The sequence below is a fragment of the Lucilia sericata genome, unplaced genomic scaffold (assembly GCF_015586225.1).
Source record: "Lucilia sericata isolate MDLA Ls3-8-SP2 unplaced genomic scaffold, ASM1558622v1 Contig004711F_arrow, whole genome shotgun sequence".
Lineage (NCBI taxonomy): Eukaryota > Metazoa > Arthropoda > Insecta > Diptera > Calliphoridae > Lucilia > Lucilia sericata.
Window position 1 is genome coordinate 5,001 of NW_023997326.1, and position 18,240 is coordinate 23,240.

The 18,240-nt window shown below is 29.2% G+C and overlaps 1 protein-coding gene across 1 annotated transcript; it reads left to right on the forward strand.

Moving 5' to 3' along the window:
• Window positions 1-9,077: 9,077 nt before the first annotated feature.
• LOC119615271 (protein I'm not dead yet-like) lies at window positions 9,078-16,444 on the forward strand. The gene is made up of 8 exons (XM_037971345.1): window positions 9,078-9,116; window positions 9,195-9,327; window positions 10,746-10,862; window positions 10,960-11,108; window positions 13,276-13,464; window positions 13,529-14,369; window positions 14,438-14,575; window positions 16,192-16,444. Exons 1-8 carry the CDS (start codon window positions 9,109-9,111, stop codon window positions 16,330-16,332), a joined length of 1,716 nt encoding a protein of 571 aa, XP_037827273.1. The 5' UTR covers window positions 9,078-9,108; the 3' UTR covers window positions 16,333-16,444.
• Window positions 16,445-18,240: the final 1,796 nt, after the last annotated feature.

Genomic DNA, 18,240 nt, shown 5'->3' on the forward strand with positions numbered 1-18,240 from the left:
ACTCTACTCTAGTCAGACTAAAGTCGATCAACTCTACTCTAGTCAGACTAGAGTTGATCAACTCTACTCTAGTCCGACTAGCGTCGATCAACTCTACTCTAGTCAGACTAGAGTCGATTAACCCTACTCAAGTTCGTCTAAAGTCGATCAACTCTACTCTAGTCAGACTAAAGTCGATCATCTCTACTATAGTCAGGCTAGAGTCGATCAACTCTACTCTAGTTCGACTAGAGTCGATTTACTCCTCTTTAAAGTCGATCACTTCTACTTTAGTCCAGCTAGGGTCGATCATAGTCTTTATCAATGAGACTAGAGCCTGCTAAACTTCGACCAGAGGTAATCAAGATCTAGTCTACTTAATTTACTCCCTTTTATTTTGGAAACAGTCTTTTTAGTTTAAATATTTATAGATTTTAAGTATTTTTAAAAAATAACCTATTTTTCCATATTTAATCTAGGAAATTATTATCAGTAATCAAACACATGTATGAAAAACATGCTCAAAGTTCTCTACAACAATTTAAAATATTAAAATTATCTAGAAGTATTTTAAAAAAAGAAACAATTTTTTTAATTACTTAAAATAAAAAGTCATTCAAAGACTTTTTTTAGGGGAAGGTGAAGATAACAATTAATGGTTATTGGTAACACAACTATGAAAGTAAAGAACCAACGATTTTGGCTTAAGTTTTTTAACCTTTTGCATTCCATCTCACAAATTTAGAAAAAAAGGTTAAACTTTTTAAAACTTCAGGGTATTTTGGGTATTTTTTGTAAGTATTACCGGTAATTCATTTTCAAAAACTTCCTTTTATATTAAAATATTTCTCATTTTAATTGAATTCCATTTTTAACACTTGCGTGTTTTAAAATAGAACGTTTGCTGATCGTTGTTGTTCTTGTTTTTGTTAATAAATATTTATTTTTTTTAATTTAAAACATAAATTAATCATAGACGTCTCCGCCCTAGCTACTTCAGCTCTGTAGTTTTTATTTCCTAATCACACTTGAGGCGAATGCAAATAATTTTATTATAAAACTTGATTAAACTATTCATCGGTACTTAACTTTGTCGAATAAATACTTATTTTATTAAATAATAACAAAAATAGAAATCTATATAAAAATTATATATTTTATTAATAATACTTATGAAAGTTGTATTAATAAATTGCACACATGTGTTATGGATTATTTGTTTTTATGGGTAATATGAACTTTTTGTAAAACAAAAATATGACGTCTAAAACGTCAACTGACTACTGGGGTGCCTAATTGCTTATATTTCATATTATAATAATAATATTAACAAATAATCAAGTTGTATTTAAGTCAATACACTTTTGCATTCTTTGGCTTTATTGTACTTTATTTGAATAAATATTTGCTTAAATCAATTGTTTATTTTACATTTTAAATAATTGTGTTGTTGTTGTCGTCATATGTCATATTTAATTAATCCCAAAAAGGTAATTAGAAGTCATTGGTGAAAAGTTTAACACGCTTTTTAGCAAAAAAAAAATAGAGAAATAAATATACAGCAGTGCTGATAAGAGTAGATTTGTCTAGAATAGATTTGACTATAGTCTGACTTGAGTAGAGTCGATCAACTCTACTCAGGTCAGACTAAAGTCCAACTTGAATCGATTAAAATCTATTGCAGTCCGACTAGAGTCGATCAATTCTACTCTTGCCAGACTAGAGTCGATTAACTCTAGTCTAGTTTGATTAGAGTCGATCAACTCTACTATAGTAATACTAGATTTGAACAACTCTACTCTAATCAGACTAGAGACGATCAAATCTACCCACTTAGACTAGAGTCAATGAACAACTGTACTCTTATCAGACTAGAGTCCATCAACTCTACTCTTGTCAGACTAGATTCGATCAACTTTACTCTAGTCAGACTAGAGTCGATCAACTCTACTCTAGTCAGACTAAAGTCCATCAACTCTACTCTAGTCAGACTAAAGTCGATCTAGATTCGATTAGAATCTATTCTAGTCAGACCTGAGTCGAATAATCTCTACTACAGTCAGACTAAAGTTGATCAATTCTAATCTTGTCAGGCTGAACTGTTGCCTAAGTCGGTTTGGAGTCGATCAACTATACTCTAATCAAACTAGCGTCAATCAACTCTACTCTAGTCAGTCTAAAGTCTAAACTCTACTTTAGTCAGACTAAAGTCCATCAACTCTACTGTAGTCAGACTAAAGTCGATCTAGATTCGATTAGAATCTATTCTAGTCAGACCTGAATCGAATAATCTCTACTACAGTCAGACTAAAGTCGATCAATTCTAATCTTGTGAAGCTCAACTGTTGCCTAAGTCGGTTTAGAGTCGATCAACTATACTCTAATCAAACTAGCGTCAATCAACTCTACTCTAGTCAGTCTAAAGTCGATCAACTCTATTATAGTCACACTACTGGTTGAGTTGATCGACTCTAACTGTCTTTAGCAGACTGTCTAATTGTCTTTAGAAGACGCTTTAGAAGACACTTTCTGTACAAAAAAATATCCATAGAAGATACTTTTCTATACATAAACTGTCTTTAGAAGACACTTTTCTATATGAAAACTGTCTTTAGAAGACACTTTTCTATATGAAAACCGTCTTTAGAAGACACTTTTCTATATGAAAACTGTCTTCAGAAGACACTTTTCTATATGAAAACTGTCTTTAGAAGACACTTTTCTATAAGAAAACTGTCTTCAGAAGAAACTTTGTTCTAACACTTCTTTGTTTAGCTAAAAGTTGACAACACCGTTTTATCCTTTTATTTACATTTAATGCAAAGTGTTGCCAGTATATTGCATGTATAATGCTGTTCTAAAGCTGCCACTTTATAGGGATATTTTTAAGTTTCTCAAAACTTTTGTATTTTTTATTGATTTAAACTAAACGTGTTTAAATAATAGCAATTGCGTTTTAAATTTCTTTTTTAAATCTTTAATACTAATATTTGTAAAAGTTATTAGACGATTTTATAAACCAATATAGAATTTTCATAAACAAATAACAAAACAAATTTAAGTAAAATTTTTTTCGAACAAAAACCTTCCAACAAAAACATGTTTAAAATGCGTTTTTAATAAATTTAACACTTAAATTTTATTATTAATAATTTAATTTATGTTTGCAATTATTAAACAATTACTAATTGCGAGTTTAATTATGTGATTAAAGCTAAATTTAGAATTAATTTTAAGTTAAAATTTGATTTATTTGTTTGCTAAAAGTTTGATAAATATTTGATTTTATCGTATTATTAAGAAGAAATTTATTTATCTTTCAAAATAGTAGTTTTATTAAAAGATTATTTTTGATAATATTACTTTTAATAAAAATTTGCGGCTTTTTATTTTTTTTCAAATTTACATATGTTTTAATTATTTTATTATGTTTTAGTTTAAAAGTGTTTAAATGCTTTTATTAATGTTTAATTTATTTTTTTATGACATTTTAAACTTTACGTGCCCTAAGTCATGTTTTTTTCATTATTTTATTTGAGACTTAAGCAACCTTAAACCATTCCCCTCTTTCTTAACCAACAAAGTCGACTACTAGTTCAATGACATAGATATTTTGTATTTGAGTTTTGTATTTTTTTTTTTTTTTTTTTTGCTATTTTTAGTTAAACAAAATTATTATTGATTTATTTGTCTGGTCTTAGATAACTGGTTTTGTTATAAAAAGAAAGTATTTATTTATATATTTCATGTATGTATTTTGTTATAAATAATAAATTTTAATGGATATTTTTGTTTGTGCTTTAATAAATTTTCTAATATAAAGTGAGGGGAATTGTACAGGGAAACTTGAAGCGAACTTGTTTTAACAAGATATTTTTCTATACGAAAACTGTCTTTAGAAGACACTTTTCTATACGATAACTGTCTTTAGAAAACATTTTTCTATACGAAAACTGTCTTTAGCAGACACTTTTCTATACGATAACTGTCTTTAGAAGGAACTTTTCTAGCAGCAAACTGTCGTCTGAAGACACTTTCCTATATGAACTCTGTCATTAAAAGACACTTTTCTATCAGGAAACTGTTTTTGAAGGCACTTTTTTAATAGAAAACTGTCATCTGAAGGCACTTTTGTATACGAAAACTGTCTTTAGAAGACACTTCTATACGAAAACCGTCTTACAAGATACTTATCTATCAGCAAACTGTCTCCTTTTCTAATAGCAAACAGTCTTTAGAAGACACTTTTCTATACGAAAACTGTCTTTAAAAGACACTTATCTAACAGCAAACTGCCTTCTGAAGACACTTTTCTATCAGCAAACTGTCTCCTAAAGACACTTTTATATCAGCAAACTGTCTTCTGAAGACACTTTTCGGAAACACTTTTCTATCAGCAAACTGTCTCCTAAAAACGCTTTTCTATCACCAAACTGTCTTTTAAGACACTTTTCTAATAGCAAACAGTCTTTAGAAGACACTTTTCCATACGAAAACTGTCTTTAGAAGATACTTTTCTATACGAAAATCATCTTACAAGATAATAATCTATCAGCAAACTGTCTCCTAAAGACACTTTTCTATCAGCAAACTGTTTTCTGAAGGCGTTTTTCTATCAGCAAACTTCATTCTAAGGATACTTTTCTATCTGCAAACTGTCTTCTGAAGGTACTTTTCCCTTAACAAACTATCTTTTGAAGACTCTTTTCTATTATCAAACTGTGTTCTAAAGACACTTTTCTATCAGCAAACTGTCTTCTGAAGACACTTTTCTAACAGCAAACTGTCTTCTGAAGATACTTTTCTATCTGCAAACTGTGTTCTAAAGACACTTTTCTATCAGCAAACAGTCTTCTGAAGATAATTTTCTATCAGAAAAATATCTTTTGATGACACTTTTCTATCAACAAACTGTCTTCTAAATAACTATCTTCTGATGACACTTTTCTATCAGCAAACTGTCTTCTGAAGATACTTTTCTATTAGAAAAATATCTTTTGATGACACTTTTCTATCAACAAACTGTCTTCTAAATAACTATCTTCTGATGACACTTTTCTATCAGCAAACTGTGTCCTAAAGTCACTTTTTTATTAGCAAACTGTCTTCTAAAGACACTTTTCTATCAGCAAACTGTCTTTATAACACACTTTTCTATACGAAAACTTTCTTTAGAAGATACCAGACTTTCTACAACAAATTCCCTACTTAAATCATCAAAACTATTTAAATATTATTACACAAATTCCTCACCTCATTATCTATCAATAAATACACATTTATCCATTGTTGCGGAACTAAATAAATTTCCATTTAAATCTCTATAATTAGCATTAGCTTGTAAATTATATATATTATGATAGATTGATGAGATTACCTAAAATATTTATAATTATAAATGACCATACAAACAGAAAAATAAACCTACATAAATAACTAAATCAATTACATTATAACACAGGCTATTATTCCAAAGTGATTGAATATATTTCAATTATATCGCGTGTTTTCAATAAAAGTTATTATAACAATAATATTATTATAAATGAGATCTTTATTATAATTAGACAATTTATCATGTGTAAAAAATATGTTAGTGGCACAGAATAGAAACAAAAACCCAAATAATAAACAATATTGTTATTTAAAAAAATATAATTGAAAATCAAATTTGAAATAATTTAAAATCATTTAAATTATAACTAAATTTAGTAATCAAACATTTAACAATAAATTATTTATAAACAACTTATCAATTTAATAGAAATTTATAACAAATTGTCATGATTTTTGTTAAATTAGAAATTATAATAGTAAATTTTTGTTTAACAATAAAGATGTGTTTGTTTACTTTACATTCATACTTTTAATAGCAACCCTACTACGTCAAGTTGTCTATCACTTTTAATACCTTTTTAAAATGAACCCCCCATTGAGGATTTTTTGTTGTCATTCATCATTTTCTTATTAAAAGGGTTTAATTTACAGCGCATTTATTTTAAAAATAACTTATTGATTAATTTTGTTATTATATTTTAGATTTTAGTTGTTTATTTTTTAAAATAGTTGTTTTCTCTAAAATATTTTCTATTTTCAATATTTTATTATGACGTTAAAACTGCTAATTGTTTATTTTATTAGTGTTATTATCTGTAATAAATGTATTAAACAAATGTTTAATATGTACAGGGTCCAATATTTTATTTGTATTATTTAAAACAAAGTCCAATTTAAGTTAATGAACTTGATATCAGTTTTCATAATCGCTTAAAGCTAAACGTTACTGAATTTAGGTCAAAATGGAAGCAAAAGAATAATAATAATAAAATTTTTTACACAAAATTTTTTTCTTTGGACAATCTTCTAATGGAAACAGTTCTCTAAAAACACTGTTCTTAAAGAAAACTATATTCAAGAATCATTTTTATACGAAAACTGTCTTTAGAAGACAATTTTTTATACAAAAACTGTCTTTAGAAGACACTTTCTATACGAAATCTGTCTTTGGAAGACACTTCTATACGAAAACTGTCTTTAGAAGACACTTTTCTATACGAAAACTGTCTTAACAAGACACTTTTCTAAACGAAAACTGTTTCTATAAGACACTTTTCTATAAGAAAACAGTTTACAAGACACTTTTCTATACGAAAACTGTCTTTAGAAGATACTTTTCTATACGAAAACTGTCTTTAGAAGACACTTTTCTATACGAAAACTGTCTTTAGAAGATACTTTTCTATACGAAAACTGTCTTAACAAGACACTTTTCTATACGAAAACAGTCTTTACAAGACACTTTTCTATACGAAAACAGTCTTTACAAGACACTTTTCTATACGAAAACTGTCTTTACAAGACACTTTTCTATACGAAAACTGTCTTTACAAGACACTTTTCTATACGAAAACTGTCTTTACAAGACACTTTTCTATACGAAAACTGTCTTTACAAGACACTTTTCTATACGAAAACTGTCTTTAGAAGACACTTTTCTATACGAAAACTGTCTTTAGAAGATACTTTTCTATACGAAAACTGTCTTAACAAGACACTTTTCTATACGAAAACAGTCTTTACAAGACACTTTTCTATACGAAAACAGTCTTTACAAGACACTTTTCTATACGAAAACTGTCTTTACAAGACACTTTTCTATACGAAAACTGTCTTTAGAAGACCCTTTTCTATACGAAAACTGTCTTTAGAAGATACTTTTCTATACGAAAACTGTCTTAACAAGACACTTTTCTATACGAAAACTGTTTTTACAAGACACTTTTCTATACGAAAACTGCCTTTAGAAGACACTTTTCTATACGAAAACTGTATTTAGAAGACACTTTTCTATACGAAAACTGTCTTTAGAAGACACTTTTCTATACGAAAACTGTCTTTAGAAGACACTTTTCTATACGAAAACTGTCTTTAGAAGACATTTTTTAAACGAAAACTGTCTTTAGAAGACATTTTTCTATACGAAAACTGTCTTTAGAAGACACTTTTCTATACGAAAATTGTCTTTAGAAGACACTTTTCTATACGAAAGCTGTCTTTAGAGAACACTTTTCTATACGAAAACTTTCTTTAGAGGACACTTTTTTATACGAAAACTGTCTTTAGAAGACACTATTCTATATGAAAACTGTCTTTAGAAGACACTTATACGACACTGTACGAAAACTGTCTTTAGAAGACACTTTTCTATACGAGTACTGCTTAGAAGACACTTTTCTGTACGAGTACTGCTTAGAAGACACTTTTCTATACGAAAACTGTCTTTAAAAGACATTTTTCTATAAGAAAACTGTCTTTAAAAGACATTTTTTCTATACGAAAACTGTTTGGAAACTCTTCGAAAAAGTTTTCGTATAGAAAAATGTATTTACAAGACATTTTTCTATCAGAAAACTCCTTCAGAAGACTCTTTTCTGTTAGAAAATTATGTTTATGAGACACTTTTCTATTAGAAAACTGATTTTAGAAGCCAGTTTTCTATTAGAAAACTGTCTTTAAATGACACTTTGGACGTCCTTTTTACTTAAGTATTTTGCATCATTTATTTACTACAAAAAATTAAAAATAAATAGTTTATTATTAAATTTCAATAACAAATTAATAAACAAAATAAAAAACAAGACTTTTTTAAAAAAAAAGTAACAATTTTCTCAGTTGACAGTTGGTGACCAAATAAGACAAACAGATGCTTAAAAAAAATTCAATAAAAATCAATTAAAAAAAGTTTATTTTTCTGTAGTTATGACATTTTACACATAACAAAACAATAAACAAGTTATTTTAAATCAATTTCTTGAAATATTTTTATAAAAAAAAAAAAAACAAACAATTAAAGTAAAATAACTCGTGGCAAAAGATTTTTAATTGACAGAAAAAGGGGGTCAATACTTTGTTATTGTGTTTGACGTAGTACAAACAGAAAACAAATACTCGTGACACTTAAATCAGACTCAGAGTTTAGTAGTGTAAAGTATTTGACACACAAAAATATTAAGTACGAATAGTAAGAGTGATAGATAGACAAAGGGGGAAGAGGAGGGGGGGGCTATGCTAAATATTTATGTTTATTTACATTTGCACTTAGTACAAGTACTTGGAAACCCGTTTGTTTGTTTGTTTGTTGTTTTTTTATGTGACACTTACTAATGTTTCATTTTAGCGATTTTTTTGTGGGGGGAAGGTTTTAGCTTAATAACACTTATTATGTATAAATATTTTTGTTTAAAAGTCGTGTCAGATACTTTATATAGTTATTTAAGTGTTGTTATTGTTGTTGTTTAAAAAACAATAAATCAAGTTCAATGTTAAACACAGTTTTCCTATAATTCAATGCGTTTTTAATTACTTTATTTCATTTCTGATAACTAAAATTTATGAAATAATAAATTTGCAAAATTGAAAAATGAGTTTTAAACTCATGTTTAATAATTTTATGTATTTTAAGTAAAATTTTAACAAGGTCAAAGTTTAAAACATTTTAATAAAATTTTATAATAACAAAATCACATTTTGTTATTTTTATTAATATTACTTAAGTTGTTCAAAACTTTTTACTAATTTTTGTAATTTTCCTTTTCTTATCTTTTTAGTTAACTACAAATTTAGTTCAAAATGGAGATGTAAGTTTTATTTATTCAAATTTCTGTAAAAAAAAGTTTAAATTATTAATAAATGTTTCTTTTTTTTCAATTTAACAGTGAGGCGGGTGAGAGAGCCCCATTATCGGGGTGCAGTAAAGTAACCACATTTATTGCCAACCACTGGAAAGGTTTAGTCGTATTTCTAGTGCCTCTATTATGTTTACCTGTGATGTTAATGAATAATACTCCTGTAAGTAGAAAAAATGTATTAAATTATCTTCTAAAGAATATTTTCTTATAGAAAAAATAATGTTTTTTTCTAATAGAAAATTTAATTCAGAAGACAGTTTGTTTTATAGAAAGACCGTTTCAGTTCAGTTCTAATTCAGTTCTAGTTCAGTTCTAGTTCAGGTCTAGTTCAGTTCTAGTTCAGTTCTATAGTAGTTCAGTTCTAGTTCAGTTCTAGTTCAGTTCTAATTCAGTTCTAGTTCAGTTCTAGTTCAGTTCTAGTTCAGTTCTAGTCCTAGTTCAGTTCTAGTTCAGTTCTAGTTCAGTTCTAGTTCAGTTCTAGTTCAGTTCTAGTTCAGTTCTAGTTCAGTTCTAGTCCTAGTTCAGTTCTAGTTCAGTTCTAGTTCAGTTCTAGTTCAGTTCTAGTTCTAGTTCAGTTCTAGTTCAGTTCTAGTTCAGTTCTAGTTCAGTTCTAGTTCAGTTCTAGTTCTGTTCTAGTTCAGTTCTAGTTCAGTTCTAGTTCAGTTATAGTTCAGTTCTAGTTCAGTTCTAGTTCAGTTCTAGTTCAGTTCGAGTTCAGTTCGAGTTCAGTTCTAGTTCAGTTCTAGTTCAGTTCTAGTTCAGTTCTAGTTCAGTTCTAGTTCAGTTCTAGTTCAGTTCTAGTTCAGTTCTAGTTCAGTTCTAATTCAGTTCTAGTTCAGTTCTACTTCAGTTCTAGTTCAGTTCTGTTCTAGTTTAGTTCTAGTTTAGTTCTGGTTCAGTTCGAGTTCAGTTCTAGTTTAGTTCTAGTTTAGTTCTAGTTCAGTTCTAGTTCAGTTGTAGTTCAGTTCTAGTTCAGTTCTAGTACAGTTCTAGTTCAGTTCTAGTTCAGTTCTAGTTAAGTTCTAGTTCAGTTTTAGTTCAGTTCTAGTTCAGTTCTAGTTCTGTTCTAGTTCAGTTCTAGTTCAGTTCTAGTTCAGTTCTAGTTCAGTTCTAGTTCAGTTCTAGTTTAGTTCTAGTTCAGTTCTAGTTCAGTTCTAATTCAGTTCTAGTTCAGTTCTACTTCAGTTCTAGTTCAGTTCTGTTCTAGTTCAGTTCTAGTTCAGTTCTAGTTCAGTTCTAGTTCAGTTCTAGTTCAGTTCTAGTTCAGTTCTAGTTCAGTTCTAATTCAGTTCTAGTTCAGTTCTAGTTCAGTTCTAGTTCTGTTCTAGTTCAGTTCTAGTTCTGTTTTAGTTCTGCTCTAGTTCTGTTCTAGTTCGGCTTTAGTTATGTTCTAGTTCTGCTCTAGTTCTGTTCTAGTTCAGTTCTAGTTCAGAAAAATTTCTTCTTAGGTTTCTACTAAAGACAGTTTTCTAATAGAAAAATGTCTTCTAAAGACAGTTTTCTAATAGAAAAATGTCTTCTAAAGACAGTGTTTTATTGAAATGAATACAATTTCTTATTATTTCTCATTCTTTTTAGGAATATCGTTGTATGTACCTGCTTATTGTTATGGCTATATTTTGGGTAACTGAAGCCTTGCCCCTCTATGTCACCTCAATGATTCCAATTGTAGCGTTTCCTGTAATGGGTATAATGGTATGTTTTCTATTACTATTTAGCATTTTATCACACTTATTTGTCAAAATATCTTAATTGTTGTTAATTGATTTATATGCATGTTGTTTTGTTACAGAGTTCCGATCAAACGTGTAGATTATATTTCAAAGATACACTTGTAATGTTTATGGGTGGCATTATGGTCGCCTTAGCTATTGAATATTGTAATTTACATAAACGTTTAGCTTTGCGCGTTATACAAATTGTTGGCTGCAGTCCTAGAAGGTATGTACACGAGAGTCATATTACAAAAAAAAAAATAAATTTTTACTTGTAATAAGTTTTTACATCTGCTGATATTAATTACCTTTTATAAAGTAAATATTTCAACTTGTAATCATTTGTTTACATTACACGAGCTGTAATATTTTCATTATTATTATAATTTTCTTGTTATTCTAGTATTTTTTTAAGCAAAATTATCAGCAATTGCTTATAAATTATTTAAGTTCTCGTTTAATTTAATCAATGAAATGTATATGGGTTAGACGTGAAGAATGTAAAAAAATGTGAACATTATTTGTTTGTCCAGCTATTCCAGTCTGTTTTGTGTCAAAACCTTTAGGTTTAATTTTTAATTAATGTATTTTAAATTAATCATTTCAATGGAAATGTTTTCATTTGAAACATAATTTAGACTTCACAATTAGTAATGTTCATGAGGAAATTTTAAAATTAATTATATACCTTTCGTATAGCAAATGTCTTCAGAAGATAGAAAAATATCAAAGGGTCTTCTAAATACAATTTTCTATTAGAAAGTAGTCTTCTGAACACACTTTTCTAATAGTTCTCATAGAAAAGAGTCTTCTAAAGTAAGTTTTCTAATATAAAAGTGTCTTCTAAAGACAGTTTTTTAATATGAAAATTTATTCTTAAGATAGTTTTCAGAATACAGTTTTATAATAGAGAAGCGTTTTGAAAGTGTCTTCCTAAGATAGATAAATAGATAGATAGATAGATAGATAGATAGATAGATAGATAGATAGATAGATAGATAGATAGATAGATAGATAGATAGATAGATAGATAGATAGATAGATAGATAGATAGATAGATAGGTAGATAGATAGATAGATAGATAGATAGATAGATAGATAGATAGATAGATAGATAGATAGATAGATAGATAGATAGATAGATAGATAGATAGATAGATAGATAGATAGATAGATAGATAGATAGATAGATAGATAGATAGATAGATAGATAGATAGATAGATAGATAGATAGATAGATAGATAGATAGATAGATAGATAGATAGATAGATAGATAAATAGATAGATAGATGGATACATAGATAGATATATAGATAGATAGATAGATAGATAGATAGATAGATAGATAGATAGATAGATAGATAGATAGATAGATAGATAGATAGATAGATAGATAGATAGATAGATAGATAGATAGATAGATAGATAGATAGATAGATAGATAGATAGATAGATAGATAGATAGATAGATAGATAGATAGATAGATAGATAGATAGATAGATAGATAGATAGATAGATAGATAGGTAGATAGATAGATAGATAGATAGATAGATAGATAGATAGATAGATAGATAGATAGATAGATAGATAGATAGATAGATAGATAGATAGATAGATAGATAGATAGATAGGTAGATAGATAGGTAGGGTAGGTAGGTAGGAAGGTAGATAGATAGATAGATAGATAGATAGATAGATAGATAGATAGATAGATAGATAGATAGATAGATAGATAGATAGATAGATAGATAGATAGATAGATAGATAGATAGATAGATAGATAGATAGATAGATAGATAGATAGATAGATAGATAGATAGATAGATAGATAGATACATAGATAGATAGATAGATAGATAGATAGATAGATAGATAGATAGATAGATAGATAGATAGATAGATAGATAGATAGATAGATAGATAGATAGATAGATAGATAGATAGATAGATAGATAGATAGATAGATAGATAGATAGATAGATAGATAGATGAATGTTTGCTTATTTAGCTAGAAACATATTGATCTATTTTCATCTGTTGCCATCTGTAAAGTAAGTGTATTACATCACAAATATGCCTCTTCACATACAACCGCAGTGAATTTTTAAAACTTTGCACCATTGGCACACAATTTGGAATAACCTTATCAATAATAAAACCACAATGAATGAAGATTAATAAAACAAAAATAAAGCAAATGACCTACTGAAGGAAAAGAAATTAAAAATAAATTTTGAGACTAATTTCAACAATCTCAATCAAAAACACATAAAAAGTATTTACGCTCTTGTGATAACAGAGAGGCAGATGTAAATAAAACCTAGTTTAACTAAAACTTACTTTAGGATAACCCTGTATTAAGCAGCCTTATTTAATACAACTTTTTTCAGATTACACTTTGGTTTAATTTTCGTTACCATGTTCTTGTCCATGTGGATTTCGAATGCTGCCTGTACCGCTATGATGTGTCCCATTATTCAGGCCGTTTTGGAGGAATTACAACAGCAAGGTCTTTGCAAAATGAATCGTGAACCACAATATCAAATTGTGGGCAACAATAAGAAGAATGGTGAAGAAGAGTAAGTTGTGTAGGATGTAGTAAAAAGAAATATTATTAATTTTCCTTATTTTTCTTTGACACAGACCACCATATCCTTCCAAAGTTACCTTATGCTATTTCTTGGGTGTTGCCTATGCCTCCTCCATGGGTGGTTGCGGTACTGTTATTGGCACTGCCACCAACTTAACCTTCAAGGGTATCTATGAAAGTCGTTTCCCCACCTCTACCGAAACTTTGGATTTCCCCACTTTTATGTTCTATTCCGTGCCCTCTATGTTGATTTATACTGGTTTAATGTTCTTGTGGCTGCAGTACCACTATATGGGCTTATTCCGTCCCAAGAGCAAAGAAGCTGAGGAGGTTAAATTGGGTAATCAGGGAGCCGATGTTGCCCGTAAGGTTATCGATCAACGTTATAAGGAATTGGGTCCTATGAGTGCTCATGAAATTCAAGTTATGATTTTGTTTATCATCATGGTTATTATGTATTTCACCCGTAAACCAGGCATTTTCCCCGGTTGGGCTGATTGGTTGGATGCCAAAGATATTCGTAACTCTATGCCCACCATTTTTGTGGTCATTATGTGTTTCATGTTGCCCGCCAATTATGCTTTTATGCGTTATTGCTGCAATCGTCGTAACTTGGAATTGCCCACTGCCCCAACTCCTTCTTTGATTACGTGGAAATTTATTCAATCTAAAGTACCATGGGGTTTGGTATTCTTGTTGGGCGGTGGTTTTGCTTTGGCTGAGGGCAGTAAAGTCAGTGGTATGGCTACTTTGATTGGTAATGCCTTGATTGGTTTGAAGGCTTTGCCTCATGCTGTTCTATTGTTTGTCATCATTATTGTGGCTGTTGTTTTAACGGCGTTCAGTTCGAATGTTGCTATTGCTAATATTATGGTTCCTGTTTTGGCTGAAATGGTAAGGAAGAGGAATTTGAATTTAGTTTCATTATGATTATTTAATAATTTGTTTATTTTTACTTTTAGTCAATTGCCATTGAAATTCATCCTTTGTACTTAATCTTGCCTGCCGGTTTGGCTTGCAGTATGGCCTTCCATTTGCCAGTCAGTACACCACCCAATGCTTTAGTAGCTGGTTATGCTAATATTCGTACAAAGGATATGGTAAGTTTTAAAACACTGAATATTGTTTTAAAAGGACTATTAAAGGGACTATTAATGGAGCAATGAGTGTTTTCAAAGAAGGACTACTAAAAGGTCTTTGAATAGAGCCACGATTGCTTTAAAAGAAAGACTACTCCAAGGTCTCTGAATAGAGCCACTATTGCTTTAAAAGAAGGACTGCTAAAAGGATTATAAATAGAGTCATGGGTGCTTTAGAAGTACTATTAAAAAGTCTTTGAATAGAGCCAAAAATGTTTTACAAGTAGGACAACTAAAAGGACTATTAATAGAGCCACGTTTGCTTTAAAAGTAGGACTACTGAAAGGACTCTTAATAGAGCCACAAGTGCTTTAAAAGTAGGAGTAATAAAAGGACTATTAAGAGAGCCATGAATACTTTAAAGGAAGGGCTTATTAATAGAGCCACGAATGCTTTACAAGTTGGACTATTAAAAGTACTACTAATAGAGCTACGATTGCTTTAAAAGTAGGACTACTAATAGGTCTTCGAATATAGATATAAATGCTTTAAAAGTTGGACTACTGAAAGGACTATTAATAGAGCTACAAATGCTTTACAAGTTGGACTACTAAAAGGACTATTAATAGAGCTTCCAAAGAAAGACTACTAAAAGCACTAATAATAGAGCCATGATTGCTTTAAAAGAAGGACTACTAAAAGACCTTTGAATAGTACCATGATTGCTTCAAAAGAAAGCCTACTAAAAGGACTTTTAAAGGAGCAATGGTTGCTTTAAAAGTAGGACTACTAAAAGGACTATTAATAGAGCCACGATTGCTTTCAAAGAAATACTACTAAAAGGACCATTAACATTCTAAAAGGACTATTAATAGAGCCACGTTTGCTTTAAAAGTAGGACTACTGAAAGGACTCTTAATAGAGCCACAAGTGCTTTAAAAGTAGGAGTAATAAAAGGACTATTAAGAGAGCCATGAATACTTCAAAGGAAGGGCCACGATTGCTTTAAGAGAAGGGCTTATTAATAGAGCCACGAATGCTTTACAAGTTGGACTACTAATAGAGCCACGATTGCTTTAAAAGTAGGACTAGTAATAGGTCTTTGAATATAGCTATAAATGCTTTAAAAGTTGGACTACTAAAAGCACTATTAATAGAGCCACAAATGCTTTACAAGTTGGACTACTAAAAGGACTATTAATAGAGGAACGATAGCTTCCAAAGGAAGACTACTAAAAGCACTATTAATAGAGCAATAATTGCTTTAAAAGAAGGACTACTAAAAGGCCTTTGAATAGAGCCATGATTGCGTCAAAAGAAAGCCTACTAAAAGGACTTTTAATGGAGCAATGATTGCTATTAATAGAGCCATGATTGCTTTAAAAGAAGGACTACTAAAAGGCCTTTGAATAGAGCCATGATTGCTTCAAAAGAAAGCCTACTAAAAGGACTTTTAATGAAGCAATGATTGCTTTAAAAGTAGGACTACTAAAAGGACTATTAATAGAGCCACAATTGCTTTCAAAGAAATACTACTAAAAGGACCATTAACAGACCTATTAGTGCCTTATTGACCAAAATTTCTAAATACCCAGAACTCAACTAATTCCTTCCCTAATTCTGTCTTTTATTTTCAGGCCATCGCTGGTATTGGTCCCACCGTTATCAGTATCATTGTCTTGTTTGTATTCTGTCAAACATGGGGTTTGGTAGTGTATCCCAATCTTACCACATTCCCCGATTGGGCACGTACCATAGCACTAAATGCTACGCATTAAATGTTGCATCCACAACAACAACAACAACCACATCCCTCTAAACATCAACCAACACACCAACCACTACATCCTAAATTAGTTTTTAAGTTTTTTAAAACGATTTTTTTTTTTTAATTTCTAACATTCATACTAGAGTGCTTGTTCTAGCATAAAGGGGCGTAAACATGCCCCCCTAAGGCAATGTTCTTTTTAAACAACAACTTAAGCTCTAACCACTTATAAACATAAAAAGTGGTTTCATCTTTTTGTAGGCAATTTTGTTTTGTTTTTTATTTTTAAAACTAAAACACATTTTTAATTTAGAAAAATTAAAATTTTTTTTAAACAAAATTTCATTTTTTTCAAAGAAAACTTTATTTAAGTTAAAAAAGCCAATTTAAAAAAAAATTTAAATGTTTGTTAACTGTATGTGTAGTTTTTAAGTAAAAGAAAAACTTAATATTTTTTTTTTTTTAATATTTAAGTATAATAAAATTAAATTTAAAATATATGTTTAACATATCTTTTTATTAGCAAAAAAACATATATTGTTATAGTTTTATATACTCTAGTTGACAAAAAAGTACCGTATTTAAAGAAAACTATATAATCATGATACCGTTTATAGTACTTTGTACTTTTTTTTTTAAATAACTATAAATATTAATTAATGAATATTTATAACTTGATGCATTTCTGTTCTAATAGTTTCATTTTATTTTGATACAATTATATATATACAAAGACACACACACACACACTTACGCAAACAGCTAAACAAACTAAAATTTTCTTAATAAATAGCAAATGTTATATGAATCCATAAAAAATAACTCAGAAAAGAATATGTAATTTTAAAATTATACCTACAAATACAAAATAATAGAAGAAAAAACTATATATTTTTACAAAAAAAAACATTTATGTACTTTAATATGTAAAAATACAAATTTTAAAAAAATTTTAAAAAATAATAAAAAATTAAAAAAAAAAAAAAATTAAGAGGTTTTTAAATTTGAAACTACTAAAACAGGACTATTAATAAAGGCAGGATTACTTTAAAAGCAGGACTAATAAAATGAATATGAATAGAAACCACTTTGCTTTAAAAGTAAGACTGCTAAAAAGAGTATTAATAGAGCTAAGATAGCTTTAAAAGAAGAACCTCTAAAAGGACAACTAATAGAGCAACACTTGCTTTTAAAGAAGGACTACCTAAAGGACTATTAATAGAACCACGAATACTTTAAAGGAAGGACTACTAATAGAGTTACGATTCCTATTAATAAAGCCACGAATGCTTTAAAGAAAAAACTACTAAAAGTACTAATAATAGAGCCACGGTTGCTTTAAAAGAAGGACTATTAATAGGTTTTATATAGAGACACGATTGCTTTATAAGAAGAATCACTAAAAGGACTGTTAATAGAGCTTTGATTGCCTAAATAGAAGGACTATTGAAAGGATGATTAATACATCTACGATAGCTTTAATAGAAGGACTACTAAAAGGACTATTAATAGAGCCACGATTGCTTTACAGAAGAACTTCTAAAAGGACAATTAATAGAGCAACAGTTGCTTTAAAAGAAAGACTACTTAAAGGACTATTAATAGAGCCACGAATGCTTTTAAGGAAGGACTACTAATAGAGTTACGATTGCTATTAATAGAACTACGAATGCTTTAAAGGAAAGACTATTAAAAGGACTATTAATAGAGCCGCGGTTGCTTTAAAAGAAGGACTACTAATAGGTTTTTATATAGAGTCCCTATTGCTTTATAAGAAGAATCACTAAAAGGACTATTAATAGAGCCACGATTGCTTTAAAAAAGAACTTCTAAAAGGACAATTAATAGAGCAACACTTGCTTTAAAAGAAGGACTACTTAAAGGACTATTAATAGAGCCACGAATGCTTTTAAGGAAG

Bases quoted from the DNA above. Each gene is read 5' to 3' on its own strand.
- LOC119615271 (XM_037971345.1), top strand. The intron at 10,863-10,959 runs GTATGTTTTCTA...GTTTTGTTACAG, and splicing joins TTCCTGTAATGGGTATAATG to AGTTCCGATCAAACGTGTAG. The intron at 13,465-13,528 runs GTAAGTTGTGTA...TCTTTGACACAG, and splicing joins AAGAAGAATGGTGAAGAAGA to ACCACCATATCCTTCCAAAG.